Source organism: Oxyura jamaicensis, chromosome 2 (assembly GCF_011077185.1).
Source record: "Oxyura jamaicensis isolate SHBP4307 breed ruddy duck chromosome 2, BPBGC_Ojam_1.0, whole genome shotgun sequence".
NCBI classification, from domain to species: domain Eukaryota; kingdom Metazoa; phylum Chordata; class Aves; order Anseriformes; family Anatidae; genus Oxyura; species Oxyura jamaicensis.
The window spans coordinates 107628301-107645420 of NC_048894.1; the positions used below are offsets into that span (position 1 = coordinate 107628301).

The following is a 17120-nucleotide window of genomic DNA, read 5'->3' on the forward strand; positions in this document are numbered from 1 at the left end:
TGGTGGTGAGCAGCAGGTAAAACTGTCTGCCTGGTCATGAAAATTGAAATAACTCAAGGGAGCTGGAAACCAGGACTAGTCCACATTTCTTGGATGAATCTGGAAGCTTATGTACATAGTCTAAATAAATGAAAGTACAGACAATAGACCATCAATCCAGCACTCATGGACAGGACACGTAGGAATTCTAGGGAGTTCTCTCCTGCTGTCTGGCTAGTGTGACACACACATCTCTGCACCTCCAGAGCAAACATCAGAAGTGTTTGAGGAGTTGCATTTAGGAAGCTCCTGTTCCCTGATAGCTTGCACACACTGAAACGGCCAACACAACGTTTCCAGTTCCAAAGTTCCCCTGTAGTAAAATATCATGAGCCAGGGTCATGACCATTTGACAGAAATAATACTCCTTGCCTTGGGGGAAACTTTTCAAGGATTTCTTACCCTGTTGTTCCCTTTGTATAGGCAGCACAAGGCCTATACTGAAGATCAAAGGAAAGTCACAAATGGCACAAGATGCTGCAGAGCAACACAGTATGATGATCATGATCCAATATGATGAGTACATAATAGATTTTTGTTGACTTTGATCACAATGAAAGAGCAAGTACTTTCTTTTTACCATATCAGACACAAAGTCTCACTGAAAGAAAATCTAGGCAGCTAACATCCCAGATTTGACTTTTGCTAGCTAGGTTTTTGACAAATTTGTTTAGAAAAAGAGAAGCAAATCAGCAAGTTGATTGTGAAATTTCTACTCTATTATTAAAATCCTAGCGTTAAGAGATTTTTTTCAGCAAATAGTGTCATTATGAGCCACAGAACTGTTCTGTCAGGTTGGAAGAGAGGGCTTACTGGCATCAGAGGCAGTGCCCAAACTGCCTTCTGTGCTTTTGTGACTTCTTTTTCATATGTATGGAAGAATTCTGTGGGGTTTCCCATCACTGCTTTTGCTCCTGTTTGTTCTCAATGACAGTGATCCTGTCCATGCAATGAAAGGGCAGCTAATTCTTAGGTGCTAGGATATTTTCAGGCAGGGCTTTGCAGTGCAATTGAAAAGTGATTCCTAATTCAGAAAATTTCTGAGAGATAAAGAAATGTGGATGGTTCTAAACAGGTACAAATTCTCTGCTGTTGTTGTTGTTTCAAGGTAATGACCAAATTCTGACGAAAATGAACCTAGCAACACTAAGCAATAACATAATTTCTTCAAGTTTTAATCACTCTTTAGTAAAAAGTCTCTTAAAATGCATTATTTTTGAAAACATTTGGTGGTGAACTATGCATAAGTGGTCATAATAACATACCAGCCTCTTAATTTGTTATGTCTTTCTCCTACCCAAGAGTCCAATGACTTTGAATATCAAAGTCTGTTCCATTTTTATCTTGAATTAAGCTTCCCTTTAGCAGCCAGTCAATGTTGATCCCCTGGTTCATGCCTTATGAAATATTCCATTGTATGTGTTATATGGCTTCTTCACAAAGGCTTTTGGGAGATTACTAAAATATTCCTTCCCTTTGTTCCAATCTTTGTTGTGTATTCATATGTATATATATACATTTATTCATATGTGAGTATGTATCCATATATATGTATAATAATCTTCCCTTTAGGGTATTATGTGTGTATTTCATAAAGGAAAGCACATTACAATACAAACAGACTGACTTTATGGTGGTCTTGCAGAAACTCCTGCCAAGCAAAAGAATAAATAACAGATGTTTTAATCAAAGCCAAATTTAAAAGATAAAGCTTGAATTTAGGTGGCCAAAATCCCAGAAAATTGGGTGAACTTAATGCCCACAGAAGGGGATAATGAGTGTAATGGTATGCAATGAAGTTGAAGGCAAATTTTCAAACATCTCTATGACTTAAAATCCTAAATGTCACCTTCAAAACCAAGTTTGAATGTAGAAGTATTTACTCTAAGTGTAAGTCCATAGGGTGTGTGCTCTAAACTCTTCAATTGTTTCTGAAAATGAGAGTTAGGTGACTTACCCCCTTAGTCTCTTTTAGATGCATAACCTTTAGTCACCTGGAAGGCCAAAAAAGATACCAGCCCAAGCAATGGCTAAACACCAAATAAGGATACCAACTGAAACCAAAGAACTAGAGTTATAAGCATGATTGTTCCCTTATTTTACTGAAAAGCTATCTAGTGTCTCTGTTTTGGATTAAACGTGAAGAAGTGTTAGCCTGTTCAAAATCCTGTGGAAGCATTTTGAATCAATTGTAACTGATGTAAATATAGTGCTTGACTGGAAATATTCCAGAGCAAGAGAGCTACAATAGTTCAGCCAAGATGCATTATATCAAAAGCATGGGTAAGTAATTCGGTGTCCTCGTGGGAAGGATAGCATTACAGCTTCACAACATTCATAAAGTGCCTGTGTTGTGAAAGATCTAATGTGATCATTAAAAGATGGATGAATGCTCTGTGAATCTTTACTTCCTATCATGGATCATGGCTCTTATCTAGGCAGGAGTGGGAAGAGGACTATGTATTCATGATGACAGAGGACACAACAACAGCTTAGTTGTACCCATTTGACGTGAGCATATGAGCTTTCAGGCATGATTTACTATGTTTGCATAGCAATATTAATTACTTTTTAAAGGCTATCCAGCCAAGAATATGTACAGGGTTGACAAAGCTCATTTAGAAACTTCAGCCAAGCTCTGTAGGACTTACAGAAGATTAGCAGTTCTATTAGTCACAGTGTACCAGACTTTTAAATCATGAACTATCTTTTGTATTTATAATCCTCTTCAGTGGCAAAACATCTGTGTGATTTTAGAGATACCACTTCACCTTCCTTAGTAATTCTTATCTGACAACTTCTTGGTGCTCCTCTTATGATGAATTAGCACTTGCCCATGTCATTAATTAAATGCCACAGGGGGTAGCTGGGATGTTTTAGTAGTTACTAAATTCTTGATCATGCATCTATCATCCACTACATGATGTTTTTTGACATCTGGGTTCAGATTCTCAGCTGTGACTGAGGAGCTCTCAACACAGCTGAAGAGGCAATTCTCCAAAGTCCTTTTTCCATTCTCTCAAGAAGAGTTGGTGCAAGCCCAGTACAGCTTAGAAGAAGTGAGAACGAACCAGTAGCTGTCAAAATAGCCAAGAGTAATACCTTCCTGTAATACATGATGTTTATTAAAGGTAGTACTTCCTGGCATGGTTCTGGACCATCTTGCATTTGTACTTTCCAGGAAAACATGAATGGACATTTTGTACCTGTGTTAAGATGCTTGAAACTAAGATAATAGTGTCCATCTATACCTTCTGTCTTGAAGACTTCCTTTCAGTGAAGGCCCATTTTCCTCAGAAATTTCCAAGGTCTACATCTTACTTCCCCAAAGTCAATATTAAGAGACTTGAACTTCCAAACCTTATACATAAAAGTTATTTGCCTGGTTTCAGCAAGGCTGCTTGTAGGATTCAGACTTACTCAAATCACCAAAGAACTGCAAATGAAGGCACCATATTTTGTAAATGTTAGTAGTCTCTAGCTCCAACAGCTTCAGGAACTGCAATGTATTTGAATAGCTAGCTTTGAAATGCATGGCATGTTGCAGTTTCCCTCAGAATGTTTATGGATTAAATATATGAGATAAATCTCTAAAATAAAATAAGCAGGAAAAAAAAAATAAAAAATAAAAAAAGTAGTTGAGGGAAACCGGAAAGATGCTGTGCACTGTGAGCTGGTATTCTATTTAAGAGGTGATTCTTATTCTGTTATTCACCTTTTTTATAGACATTGTAGAGAAATGTAACTTAGTCAAACATTTCCAGCCCTCACTGGAGTCCAAGTTGTTTGGAAGCATCACTGATTATTTTGGCTCCTTACACAAAAAGGTCTTTAAATTCAGGGTGTTACCTTGACTATTCCCATGAAGATGTTCCTTCTATCTCTTTATCATGAACCTAGAAACCACTTTAAGATCAGAAAAAATCTTTTATACCTCATTGATAGGAACTCTATAGCGGAAGTATAAGAAAATGTGGTTGTTTTTTCCCTTTCACTCTTCATTATTCTGTTGAAGTCTGGAGAATAAAATAAAGTAAACTTGATTTTGTAGTCATTTTTTTCCCTTGCAAATGGGAATGTCTGTTCTTTGGAGACCTGTGATCTTGTACTTGGTTTTCCCTGGCTGTTGGCTTCATCTCCTTCAAATTTGCCTTACATTCTTCAGCTTTGCTCTGTCCTCTCTTCTGGTTACATCTCCTATCATCTCACCATGACCCTTCACTGTACGGATAATGCTATCAGACTCATCTGACAACTCAAGAGCTTCTTGCCAACACATTTTTGTGCCTACATTATAAATGAAAATTCTCTAAGCAAATATCCAACAGGAGTCTACTACATCCTTTTCTTTAAATTCAGCTGTCTTTATGCTTGCACAGTTATGCTTATACAGGCAGTTATGCTTATACAGGCAGTTATTCTTATACAGGCATTTATACCCTGATGGGAAAGGTTACCAAATAATATATCATTTAATTATAATGTGAATGAAACACCCTAAATTTTTGAACACAAAGAAGACAAGTGAATTAATGAGAAATTAGTTGTTCCTTGTTTCCCTTGCAAATGTTGGCCAAAAAGCTGTTCTAATATAGCTTACTTTTTATGGCTTAAAGGCGAAACTTCCATTGGCTTCAACAGAGCCATAAGAATTTACCTCTGTTAATATGGCCTAGCTGTTTGGGATTTTTTGGTAATTTATTTTTTTTAGAATGCAAAGTATGCTTGGTCTCTGAACTTTTTATAAATATTTAGAACTGGTTGGAGAGAGAGGCTGGTGCATGACTTTTCCTGATAAGGAAATATGATTGTCAAATACCATTGGAAAAAGATGGGGGAACACACCCATCAGCTGCAGTCTCCATCCCTTGCCTTGTGTGTCAGGTCCCCCCTGTGTTGCACTGGTATCTCTTCCATGTGGCTGCGTGCAGAGAGCCCTTCTCAGATGCCCTCCTTGCTCCACCTCTACTTGAGCTTTTCATCCAGCCCAGCAGCACTCACCTTCTGCAAAATGGAAGAGGTAGGGAAAGAGGAGGGTTTGGGGATGGCTGCAGAAAGGGAGATAGCAGTAGAGATGAGGCTTGATTTGCCTCAAGTCATCCAGAATAAAATCACAAACTATTTTGGACGTTAACAAAAGCAATCAAGAGGCAACGTGCTGAAAATCTACATTTCTGTATTTTCTACGTTAGCTGATATATAACCATTTTTCTTCAGATAAAAATAGGGACATAGTGCTTTGAGATAAGTCTTCCAGATACCTCATCAACACTTTTTTATTAAGCACTCTTTAAGAAAAGAACAGTCTCTTCAGCAAATTTGGGACTCTTTCCAAAGCAACTCGTATAATCGTTACAAATGTGCTTGAGTGGCGAAAAATAGAATTATGCACACATCTTGATTTGTATTTGGCTACAATATTTTGCAGAAAATTTTTCATTCCTTCTCACTGATTCAGTGTGCCGCAAAGTAAAATACACTATGGAAAATACAGTCTGAGGGTTCAGAATTGCCTGACAGCCATCTCAGAGCTGCAGAGAAAAAATTAAATGGTGAGAAGTAAATTTGTTCATGCAATTTTTGTAATTTGTAATAACTTCAGCATTAGCAGTACCACAAAGAAGGATGTTCTGAGTTTAACATAAGGGATAAATTAAACTAGCAAGGTTGTAACAGTTTATAACAATCTGAAAATCTGATCCTGGATGTTAATAGTGACAATGCAAAGTTGCTCCAAACTCTGATGAAAGATTTAGCAGTATCTTCCCTGCATAAGCATTGTTTTCCAGTAAAATAACTTTAAATGCTTAGCTTAAAAAATTGCAAGGTATTTCAGCATTTCAACATTACTTCAGTCCAGTCCTGTGAGTACAATTTAGTAAGCTGTTTAAAATGTTTTCTGTGGATTGCAGGGTAACTGATAAAAGTCATGACTAAAATGTAAATGAATACATTAGAGATATTCATATTTTGTAGCTCAACCATCTCCTCCCATATAAATTAAAACTTTTTAAAAAAATATAGTCTGACAAAAATAAGTACTGCTTGTTTGCTTAGTTCCTGAAGCCTTCAAAAAAAAGCATTTACTTAAAAGTGTGCATTAATTATAGGAAGGGACAGAGAAAATGTTGGAGTTCACTTAAAGCAAAGCACAAGAAAAACTTCAAAGACATTTTGCATGACTTCAAGCTCCCATTCAGTTTACATGTTCACTCCCTGGAAGTATCTGCCTCCCTTTTTGGTTATATTAGGGGCTTAAAGAGCTTACACTTGCAATGTATGTAATCACATTAGAAGCTTTCCAATAGATAATATGGTCCAGTTCTTTATGCTGTTTGCTTAATTCAGCTAAAATTACTGCATTTGTCTCTTCAAGTGCTTCAGAGAGACAAAGTCCTATAAATACTCTGAGCTCATTAATGATAATAATCATGTTGGTTGAAAGGGTAGTTCCTTTAATAATGCCTAAAGTAAAAATAAGTAGATATTCTTCCACAGTTACATCAATGTAGGCTATGTTAGGAGGTGTACTGAGAGCTGTAGCCCCCTTATATTTCAATGTTTTCTTCATGACTGACAAGTATTTTCATATTTCTTTTTCTTTAGAAAACCTAGTTTGTGCTTCTAGAGACAAAAGTCTCTTAATGCTGTCCATTTTACACCCCCTGTGGGTTTTACTTGGTTTGCTTCTTTGTTGAATGATTTAGGCCTCATCCGAGTTCTCAAACCTGTACACTTCCTGTAGTTTTAGCTGTATCTAGTTGTTTTGTAAGTAATGAGTCTGACTAAGTGTGGGTTGTTGACAAAGGCTTATCAATTTTATTGTGAGAGAAGATCCTGGACTAGTCTGCACACTGCCCCGCACCCTCCTAACCTCCTTAGTATTTGTAGTTGCACACACGTGCATGCATAGTGGCTTGACATACTCCAGTGGGCTTGAGATGATGCGATCCCCCTGGGAGTGCTTACACAGCTGTTGCTTACCTTAGAAGTGACACTGCCAGGGCAGTAGGAAGCAAAAGAGAAATGCAGCTTTTCCACAGCCTTTTGTGAGAGTTTCGTCACTGCCATAGACAGTGATGAGAGGAGGAACAACATGAATGTAGCAAAGAACATTGGCCTTGGTGCAGTATCCTAGTTTAGATAGGATCTAATGCAATTGTACTCCTCCCTTTCATTTTCATTTATGCAATTCTGCTTCATCTTTCCTTGCTACTTGGGGTAATACACTAGGTAGCTGCTTGCACCCAGCTGCAGAATGAAATGTGTCTGCCTTATCCTTGCCATACAGCTTAAACAAGCACTTCATGCCAAGGACAGGTATTTTATAGCAGTATATTCAGGGTCGTCATAGATCTTGTTTTCAAATTCTTTCTATGTCGAATCTGAAGAGCTTGTCTTGGATTTTGGCGTGGTCAGCTACCTAGCAGTCACTCTGGACAACTTCCAGACAGATGTAATTTCTGGAGCCATCTACTCAGCATGAGTAGATAAACTATAAAGTGCATGAGCATTGACCCCAATGCTCCTGAAGGTCCTGATCAGCATTAAGGTGTATGTAGAGTGAACTGTCAGATTTACTGGGTTCAGTGTTCAGACACAAAATATTTGTACTACACATGCACGATAGATCAAATATTTTCTGGTAGCATGGGATTTACTAAAACTACAGTACATGGACCACATTCATATGTTTCTTCCTGGAAAACTCGGTCTGCCCTAGATATGTGGATTTGTTTAATATAAAATTAATTGGGTTTAAGCAAACACCAACAGAGAAGAATTTTTCACCTCTAACAACATAAATGTGTTGGAAACATTTATGATGTTTAAACTGGCTGCGCACAACCACAACTTTTGCCTGCTGTAGGCCATGTCTTTTTAGGTTTTTATCTTGCCCATACCCGTTGAAGCTTACATCTACGATATTCTGCCACAGTCTTCTAAGTCTTAAGGATTCAAAACTAGTGTATCGTGCTGACTCTTAATCTATAAGAAAAGAATTCTTTTCCAATTCACTTGGGGAAAAAAAAAAAAAAAAAAGGGGGGGGGGGGGCAAACAGAACATACTCTCATTAGTGTTAATCATTTGGGAATCCCTTCTGCCCTTTAGAAACAGCCTTGTTAGGACAATGAAGACAAAATACAGTCACTTTCAGATTTTGACAGACACACTGAAACTATGTAGTGCACATAGCTCTCAGTTGCATCAGGCCAGCTCTGAAATGATGTGATTGCCAGTGTGGAGGGGAGGTCTGGGTCATGTCCCCAAAGGTCATCATTGCCAGCAGGCAATACCTAGAAAGTGTACTCCCGCACTCCCCTAGCTCAAAGGGTCTGATTGTGAGAGCCCCCACACTGACACGCACAAACAGAGAGAGATTCTTCTGCAATCTCCACGCTCAGCCGCAGAGCAGTCACAATGTGACCCTTGTAGATGGGGGACTTCCGTGCCACTTATGAAAAAGTTGCGAAAGAGAGCTGAAGAAGCCAAGGTGAAATGCATTTTTTAAATGCTGGCAGGTAACACAGCTGTGCGGACTTTATAGCTGAATGTCCTGACTCCTGCTACTACCTTGATGAATTGCAGGTGAGTAATGAATAAATAAATGAAACTCTTTTAAGTATTGCAAGTCCTTTAAGTCTTATAAGTCTTTTCTCTATTATGCCTTTAAGTCTTAATGCTAGTCAAATAAGTCCTTTGGTCCAAAAAAATGTTTGTGGAGACAGAAAAGGGTCCTTAAAGACTAAATGAATAGTTAACAGGTATATTTTGTAGAATGTTTTGTAGAATACAAAGACATAGAAAGTACTGAATTCGTGTGTTTCCAAGTCTAGCTGATATAGTAATGTGATAACTCTGTGTGATAATAGTTTATTTTCAAACCCAGCTTTATAATGAAGCAATGAGTTAATATGATTTTGGAGTTCTGCCAGGCAACATAATGAAGAGATTATTACTGAAATTAAGTTATATTTTTCTTCTCACTCACTCTGTTGCAAGGGAGGCTCAGTGACACTTCTGTGAAATCAATGAGTATGATAGGTTATGTATTTTCTATGCCAGATGTTAGAGAAAGAAATGTAAAACTTACGGGTCCAACTTTCCTAACATCTGCAAGATAATCAAAAAAATAAGTATGCAGATGGAGTTTGGGGGCTGGGGATGTTGTCTGAGATAAACTCCTCTCTGTAATTAGATGCCACTGAGCACGAAGAGAAGGAAGCAAGCAGACAGCAAATAGAACTGGATATGGGTCACAGGAAGGAACCAGAAGATGAGAGATTCGGGGGAAGAGTGCTGCCTAAAAACAAGTCATGAACTGTGAACAAAGATAGCATTTCCCCCTCTGCCTACAGATTGTACATGTTAAAAAAAAAAAAAAAAAAAAAAAAAAAAGTTAAAATAAAAATTAACAATGAAATATTGGTACATGATTGCTTCACAAAGATTCAGAACATAAAAAAAAAAATGTTCATAACCAAAAGGAAGAAGTGTTGTTTCTTTCTCAATGCAAGATACCATCCCTTTTTTTACATTTGGGAAAAGCTGAGCAGAAACAGAGTAATTATTTTTTGTCAGGAGTTGGTGAATCATTATGATAAACTGAAAAACAGAAAGACAGGAGACAAACAACTGCACGGTACTCTGCCACTGTTATGTTATGAAGGTGCTACTGACTTCACTGGACTGACTGGCTATACTGACAGAATGATTACAATATGAATAGGTAGCTCTTGGTGCTAAAATGACCGGGAGAATTTTCTTTCTTCACCTTCCCTATTCCTGTAAATGCATCTAATTATGGTGAAGCGGGTTCAGAACCTGCTGAATGGAGTGAAACATAATGACCTACAAGAGTTAGATGTCCTGTCTTTGTGTAAACAAGGATTAAATACTGGTTTTAACTACAAGGCGGCTTTATTGCTCCTCATCTATTTCATGGATTCTTTACCACACATTACTTAATTAAACTGAAAACACAAGCCTAGCTTTATCATTAGTCAGCCTGGGAGCAATCATTAAGTGTCACCAAACCAGCTCTTCATGTGGTTTGACTAACCTCGCTTTGGGGATCAGATAAGAATTGGTCATTGGATTTGACATGGCTATCCCAAAATCAATGTGTGCTGTTAGACCCTGAGCAGCTCACTTCTACGTGATATACAGAACGTAAAATGTAAGTTCAGTGGGCCTGCTTTGCTATTGCATTTCATTAGCACTGCAAACACAACAACAGTGCAAACCTGGAGTCACATGCTGTTGAATCAGCTTCCTTGTGCCCAATGGAAATACCCAGCTTTGCAAAAAAACTTTCCATGGAAAGCCCTCTACATGATAGCATTATGTTTCTCCTTACTTGCACTCTTTAACTCCTTTTTTATGTGACCAATGCCCAGCAATTGAGAGTTTTTTTATAACATTGGCCATTGTAGTATACTTTTCCCTCCTTTGCTTTTCAAGTATTTGTGCTTGTGTCTGCATGAGAGTTTGTTGGTTTGTTAGTTTGTTTTTAATTTGCATCCTGAGAACAGTTTCAACTCATTCAGTGGAGTCACTGTACTTCTGTGTCATGTTTTAAAATTCATCCTTTTCTCCCAGCATTTTACATCTAGGAAGCCAGGATCTGAGATCCCTCTTGTATTGAATTTTAGTCAGCCTTCCAGATTAGCTCACCACTGCATCTGTGTGTGAGGGAGCAAATGAAATGGAGCATGAACTTCATGATTGCTACTTGTCTAACAAGACTGCTGTTCAAACTTTCTGTAAGAACAACACTTGGCTTAGTAGAAAAAAAATATTATCCTTGTAAACTTTTATACAGACACTGAGGAAAAGGACAAACAAGCCAGAAAGCCTTGAGGGTGAGAAATCTATTGGGAGCATAGTTTTTCTGCTGCCAGAGTTCCCAGGTGACAGGCAACCTGGGCTTGTTGAGCTGTTTCTGAGACAGGCTTGCTGAGTCAGTGCTCATTGTGTCCTTCAAGAATGAATTAAAAGGAGTGAAGAATATGCTTTGCTTCCTTAGTAGGATTTCTTTTTTCCTGAAACTGTTTTTAGCAGCTTTAGTTGGAGGAAGTGGAGACAACTGCTATTATCACATAAAAGAAAGACCACTTCCTCCAGAACAGAAGCTTCAGGTATATGGGTCAAAATGGCAGCTGGAGAGCTTTTCAAACAAGTCAGTTTTTAATAGCAAGACTTGGAATAATTGGAGAAGGTTTGTTCTAGACCAGCTGGAAGCAAAGTTCAGTTATTTACCAATAAGGATAAAGCATCTCTGCCTGATCTTTCTTGTTACGGGAATTTTACACAGTGTGATTTTATCTGTACTGAGATAACAAGTCTCAGATAAAATGTTCTCAGGATACTTTGTTCAGCTGATTTTCCAAATAAGCTCCATAATTTTAATATTTTTGTAAATGCATGTTGATTACCTGGTAACCCTAGACGTACTTGGTAAAGCTGGTTGTCACAGCAGTTGTTGCCATGCTACATGGTCTGTTTTGCATTTAGCTTTTTGGTATGGTAATGTTACAAAATAACATACTCACTGTGGGGAGAAAAGAAACAACCCGCAAAGCTTCTTTCATCCTAATATGGTGAAATAAAAAGTATTGGTTTGAGTTAGCTGAAGTGCTGATGGAGTCAAAGCCCAGGGATCAGTCTGGTGTGGTGCCCGAAGAGCACAAGGGTCATGGTCAAGACTCACACTGGGAGGGCAGGAAATGTTTAAATTCCCTGACCATGACTAAATGATGGGAGGCAGAAATGCTGTGAGGGAAAAAGCCGCCTTCTCATCCCAGCACGCCTTCGACTCCTGCATGGTGAGAGTGTTTCTTCCTATGAATGCTGCTGCAGGAGCTCTGGGCTGTGCCATAAAGCAGACGGATGGACTTATGTTTAACGAAGGTTTAGACCAAGACTAATATTGGTTACTCAGTGGGCAGCAGACTGGGATTTTCGGGCAGAGCCCTGGGCTAAAGAGGAAGCCAAAGGAGGGACAGGGCTGTAGTGGGAGGTCAGCACCCACCACCCGCCCGACACCAGCCCTTGCTGTAGGCTCTCTGCTTGTACAGCGTGGGGTGGAAAGGGGCCCCAAATGTCTCTGGAGTGCCAGGAAGCTTTGCCTTTTTCCTTATTTGTGTTCGCTATCACCTCTTAAACAAAGGAGCGCAGCTTTTCGTAGCAGTAAGTCATTGGCTGGTGGGAGCTATTTCCCCATCCTGGCCACCTCCCAGCTGAAGGCAAAGAGTTTTCCTGGCTGCTTCTCAGGGGTTTGGCTTCTCCTAGCTAAGACCTCTGCTTAGGGACACTCAACACAGTATTAACTCATGATATCTGACTGCTGCAAAGCTTGCAATTTTGTTTCCTTGCTGGTGGTGATGCAAGGAAGGCAGAAAAGCAAACCCAGAAAACAGAGGTCCCACAACCTCTGGCAGCTAACTCCAGCAGTTAGGGTTTATCAGGTACCTTGGTCACATGAGGCTTCGCAAACAAACACCAGCTGAAAAGCTCACGTCTCCCCAGCGGGAGAGCTCCTTGGAAAGCACGCCAATAGTTTTAACCACATTTGTGTCGCAAATTCTTCTCGCATTTGGTGAATGGGGCTTGTCCTAATTAAAACAATAAGAGTTTCAGAAATGTGTTTAAAAACAAGCAGTCATTTGCTGTTTGGGAGGAAAAAAAAAAAAAAAAAAAAAAAAAAAAAAAAAAAAAAAACACTGAAAATGGCACCTCTTTTTCTGGGGGATATTTGTCTCCGTAGCACAACAGCACATTTTATTCTGCTGAAATATTGCCACTCAACTGAAAGCTTTGCCTCTCTGCAGCCGGCTAGCAGCACGTGGACAGGTTTGGCAACCAAACTGTCTGCATCACACCCCCCTGTGTTTGGAAGGAGGCAAAGAACTGAGCTTTGCTTTCATCAAGCACTGATAACATCAGAGAAGACTGATTTGTTGTGTTCCATTGTATCCACTGCAACTTTCCAACCTTGTACTCGGACCTAACACATAGAGAATTGCCTGGGACCACCCAAATGATGGGAGGAGGCTCCAGGAGCCTCAGGGAAGCAGGCAGCCATTCGCTGGGCAGGGGGGGATGTGGCAGCAGCGGTGCAAACAGGGAAAAGCATGTCCAGTTGGCTTCATTAAATAACACAATGTTTGAACATCCATTATGAGACCTTGGACAAAAGGGGAAACACTGAAAAGGAAGTGTCTTTTTGTTTTGTTTTGTTTTTTTTTTTTTTCATTTTTTTTTAATGGAGTAAAAGTGATGTCTGTGGTTTTAAACAAAGGACTGTTGGCAGGATGATGCCATAAAGGAAAGGAAGAGAAAGGGAAACCGTATTTGAATTAATGCAGATAGGTGAAGGCCAGAAGAGCTTATGACATAATTTTCCATTAATTCCTGTAGTCTAGCTCTCTGCCATAATTATGTTACCTCCTGATTCCTTTGTACAAATATTGGTTGGTATGACTGTTTACTGTAATTACTGTAATTACACTTACAAAAGCTGCTCATAGTATTGCTGTTTCAATAATGTGAAAGAACAAAGTTAGACAAGACTTTAGTGGTGGGTATTTCATAAAATTTTCTATGAAGTTGTGTAACTATCTTCAGCTGTAAGAATTTACAATGGGAAAAGTCAAAAACAAAGGAACAAGGATCTAACTTCTCAGTTTACTAAAAATACTAAAATAATTTAAGGAAAGGAATTCTTGTGCTGAATCATAACTTGAAATTTGATTTTTAGTGAATCAATTTTCTTTAAAGCTTTGATCAAAACGTTCCAATTGACCTGAAACATTATTTTATTTCAAAAAAAAAAAAAAAAAAAAAAAAGAAAAGTTAATATTTCATTTAATGTCATTAAGAAAAAAAATGGGTTATTTTAAATAGGATTTTCAAACAGAAAAGGTAACTATTTTTCTGAATTAAAGTATTTCCTGTGTATTTTTTTCATTATAATATGCATAGTTACTGAAGTCAAAATAAGTTTGTAAAACATTTCGATGTTCCCAAGTCTAACTACTTTTCCCCGAATAAATTTTCACTTAAGAATTTCAGCAAGTAAGCAAAAAAAAGGAAGGGGGAGAAAGAAAAACTGAGACACAAAGAAGATAACATATTTTCACATTGCCTCATTAGATGGGTAGCAGAGTTAGGAAAATAAATTGAATATCCTGAGTTCCCCTCTAGGGTGTAAACCACTAAAAGTCATTAAAGAGATAAATTGTTAGATGCAAAACAAATTTCAAGTCATAGCTGTTATGAGCAACAGAGATCATGAAGACCACCAGAACTATACATATTGCCTCCAACATCTTTTTCCTGCTTTCTTGGTACAGCTACATTTGAAGCCCTAGTTGCATGTCTTTTCTACATGCTAGAAAAAATAAATAAATAAATAAATATGTATATTTATTTCTTATCTCTCTCTCTTTTCAGAAAATCTCTTCCTCGCTGCCGAAGAATTAACAGGATGCTTTCCAATGAGTCCACGCCTCCTCCTGCATTCAGTCGCTCCAACTCGCAGGCCTCCATGGACAGCACCTCCATGGAGGACTTCTGGTGTGAAGTGGAGAGCATCAAGGAGAGCAGTGAAGATGGGCCTGAAGAAGCAACGCTTTTGGAGTTCAAACCTGCTGATGGTAAGCATGCGAACGCCACTTCTTCCTCACACCTTGGCTTTGCCTTGTCTGATCAGTGATGTCCTGATCTCCTTCCCACCCAGTATGAGCAAGATTAAAATACAGACTAGTTTGAGCCAGAAAAGAGAGGCAATAAATGAAAACTTTATCTCCAGCATTAAATAATCTAAGCCAAAGGCTAAAAAGGGAGCAAAAAGTTCATTTAGTATATTGGAATTTTCCACTTTCTGGCTTTTGGTAGGATATAAAGCAGAAGTTATGAAAATCTTGAAGCAATTTTTAGTTAGATATCATTTGGTGCTATCAGAAATTTGATAACTGCCTGTTTCTCTGAGATTGCCCAATTTAGATGTAATTCAAGGAAATATTAGACATGAGTTTGAATACACAGATACATATGTTGTTCAGCCTCTTCACTCTAAAATTCATTGATCACTTATACAAATTATTCTGAAGGTATTATTACTTCATTCTGTTCCCTTAACATTTTCACCTCTCCTTTGTCATACAGTATTTGGAATAACATGTAATAATTTGCATTAGTTTGTTGTTATGCAGCTATGTGTTGGATGATTTGATAACATCTGGAACAGCAGTTCTCAATTTTTTTCCAGTTACAACCCCACTTACAAATGCATTATATTGTGCAACACAAAATACCAGCTCCTACTATAGGGTGAAACTGAATTTCTTCTGGGGTCATGACCCACAGATTTCTGCAGCCCTTTTGTGATCATGGCCACAAGCCTGGGAATAACTGATCTAAGGATAGATTTTGAAAGAATAGTGTATTCTTTCCATGCAATTAGTAACACGAGTGACGGTGTATTTTCTTACCTTTACATGCAATAGGATGTCATTCATTCTGGTACCAGGAAAAAGGTTGAAAAGGGGGAAAGGGTGCTACTTTACTCAGCAATCAAAGTGTAACCAGTCATGTTAAGTACCCTACACAGAGGTATCTAGCTCCAACTATATATTGTTTCCATGGGGAATACCTCCAACTCACTAGTTCCAGGTAGAGCTCTCTTGGGAAGACCTCTGTCTCAGTCTGCTATGAGGGCCATGATCTGTCAGCTCAAGTCTAAACTGCACTTCTTTGTGATGGTCTGTGGTCTCATAAAAAGACAGATCAAGGTGTAACATTTAAACTTTATGGTTATTGTTATAGTAACTCAGAAAAGCAATCTGCCTCAATTAGTTTGACCTTGTTGGGGAAATGTGCCCTTGAGGCTAAAAGGCTCTTGGGTGCACTCAGCAAAAGTATTGCCAGCAGATCAAGAGAAGTAATCCTTCTGCTCTTCTCAGTGCTGGTGAGGCTGCACCCAGAGTGCTGGGCTGGCCAGCACAGCAGAGACTTAGACTTACTGGAAAGAGTCCAATGGAGGGCAACAAGGATGTTGTAGGGACAGGAGCACCTTTCCTATGAGGAGAAGCTGAGAGATTTGGGACTGTTCGGCCTGGAGAAGAGAAGGCTCAAGAGTGGATCTTACCAACATGCCTAAATACCTGAAGGAAAGGTTCAAAGAAGATGTAGCCAGGCTCTTTTCAGTGGTGCCCAGTGCCAGGACAAGAGGCAGTGGGCACAGACTGGAGCACAGGAGGCTCCCTGTGTGTACCAGGCCACACCTGTGTGCTATGCGGGTGGCTGAGAACTGGCACAGTGGAGTGTGCCAGTGGAGTCTCCTTCTTTGAGATCTTCAGAAGCTGTCTGGATGTGGTGCTGGGCACCCTACTTGAAGAGGCATTTAAAGTAAGTGACCTCCAGAGGTCCCTTCCCACCTCAGCCATTCTGTGAAAACTTCTGTCTGATCATGCTGTGCAGATGGAAACCCCAGAAAGCTGAGATTGTGAATCTCATGGTGACTCCTTTGTGCAGCTGTCAGCATGTCTGTGACTTGTATCCAGGGGAGGGTCGCATATCTGTGAGGTACCAAGCCAGTTAAATTAGCAGGACAAGGCAATACAGGAGCCCATTTTCCTAGTTCTCACAAGATTCTGTTGCTCTCATCACTGCTGAACTAAACCTTCACAACAGTGCAAACTGTGCTGCAGTCCCATGTTATCGTTTGTCTGATTGTGCCTCATTAAATTACATTGATTTTTTTCTCTCTGTCGTGAATTAAAAATGAGACCACAATGTAAACGACAATACATCTCCACACTTCATTTACCTTCATACTGTTGTTTTAAACACATATATATTACATACACCCACACACAAGAAGGCAGTACTTGTTCTACTTATTAACTTCAGTAAAATATTCATTCTGAGATTATAAATCTTGGAAATAATCATGAGTTCTGTTAAGCAGCTAATAAGATAATACTCCTTGCCAAATATCAAAACACTGGAAATTGATGTGGAAGTCCCCAGGATAAAATTAAAACAAATATTCATTACCTTGTTGAGATTTCTC

General features: G+C 38.9%; 1 protein-coding gene across 2 annotated transcripts in view; it reads left to right on the top strand.

Moving 5' to 3' along the window:
- ARHGAP28 (Rho GTPase activating protein 28) overlaps nt 1-17120 on the top strand; it is a 78733-nt gene that overhangs the window by 27341 nt on the left and 34272 nt on the right. For both annotated transcript variants that reach the window (XM_035319484.1, XM_035319485.1), the window contains exon 2: nt 14498-14700. In XM_035319484.1, coding sequence (XP_035175375.1) covers nt 14498-14700 — 203 coding nt within the window. The remainder of the gene's footprint in view (nt 1-14497; nt 14701-17120) is intronic.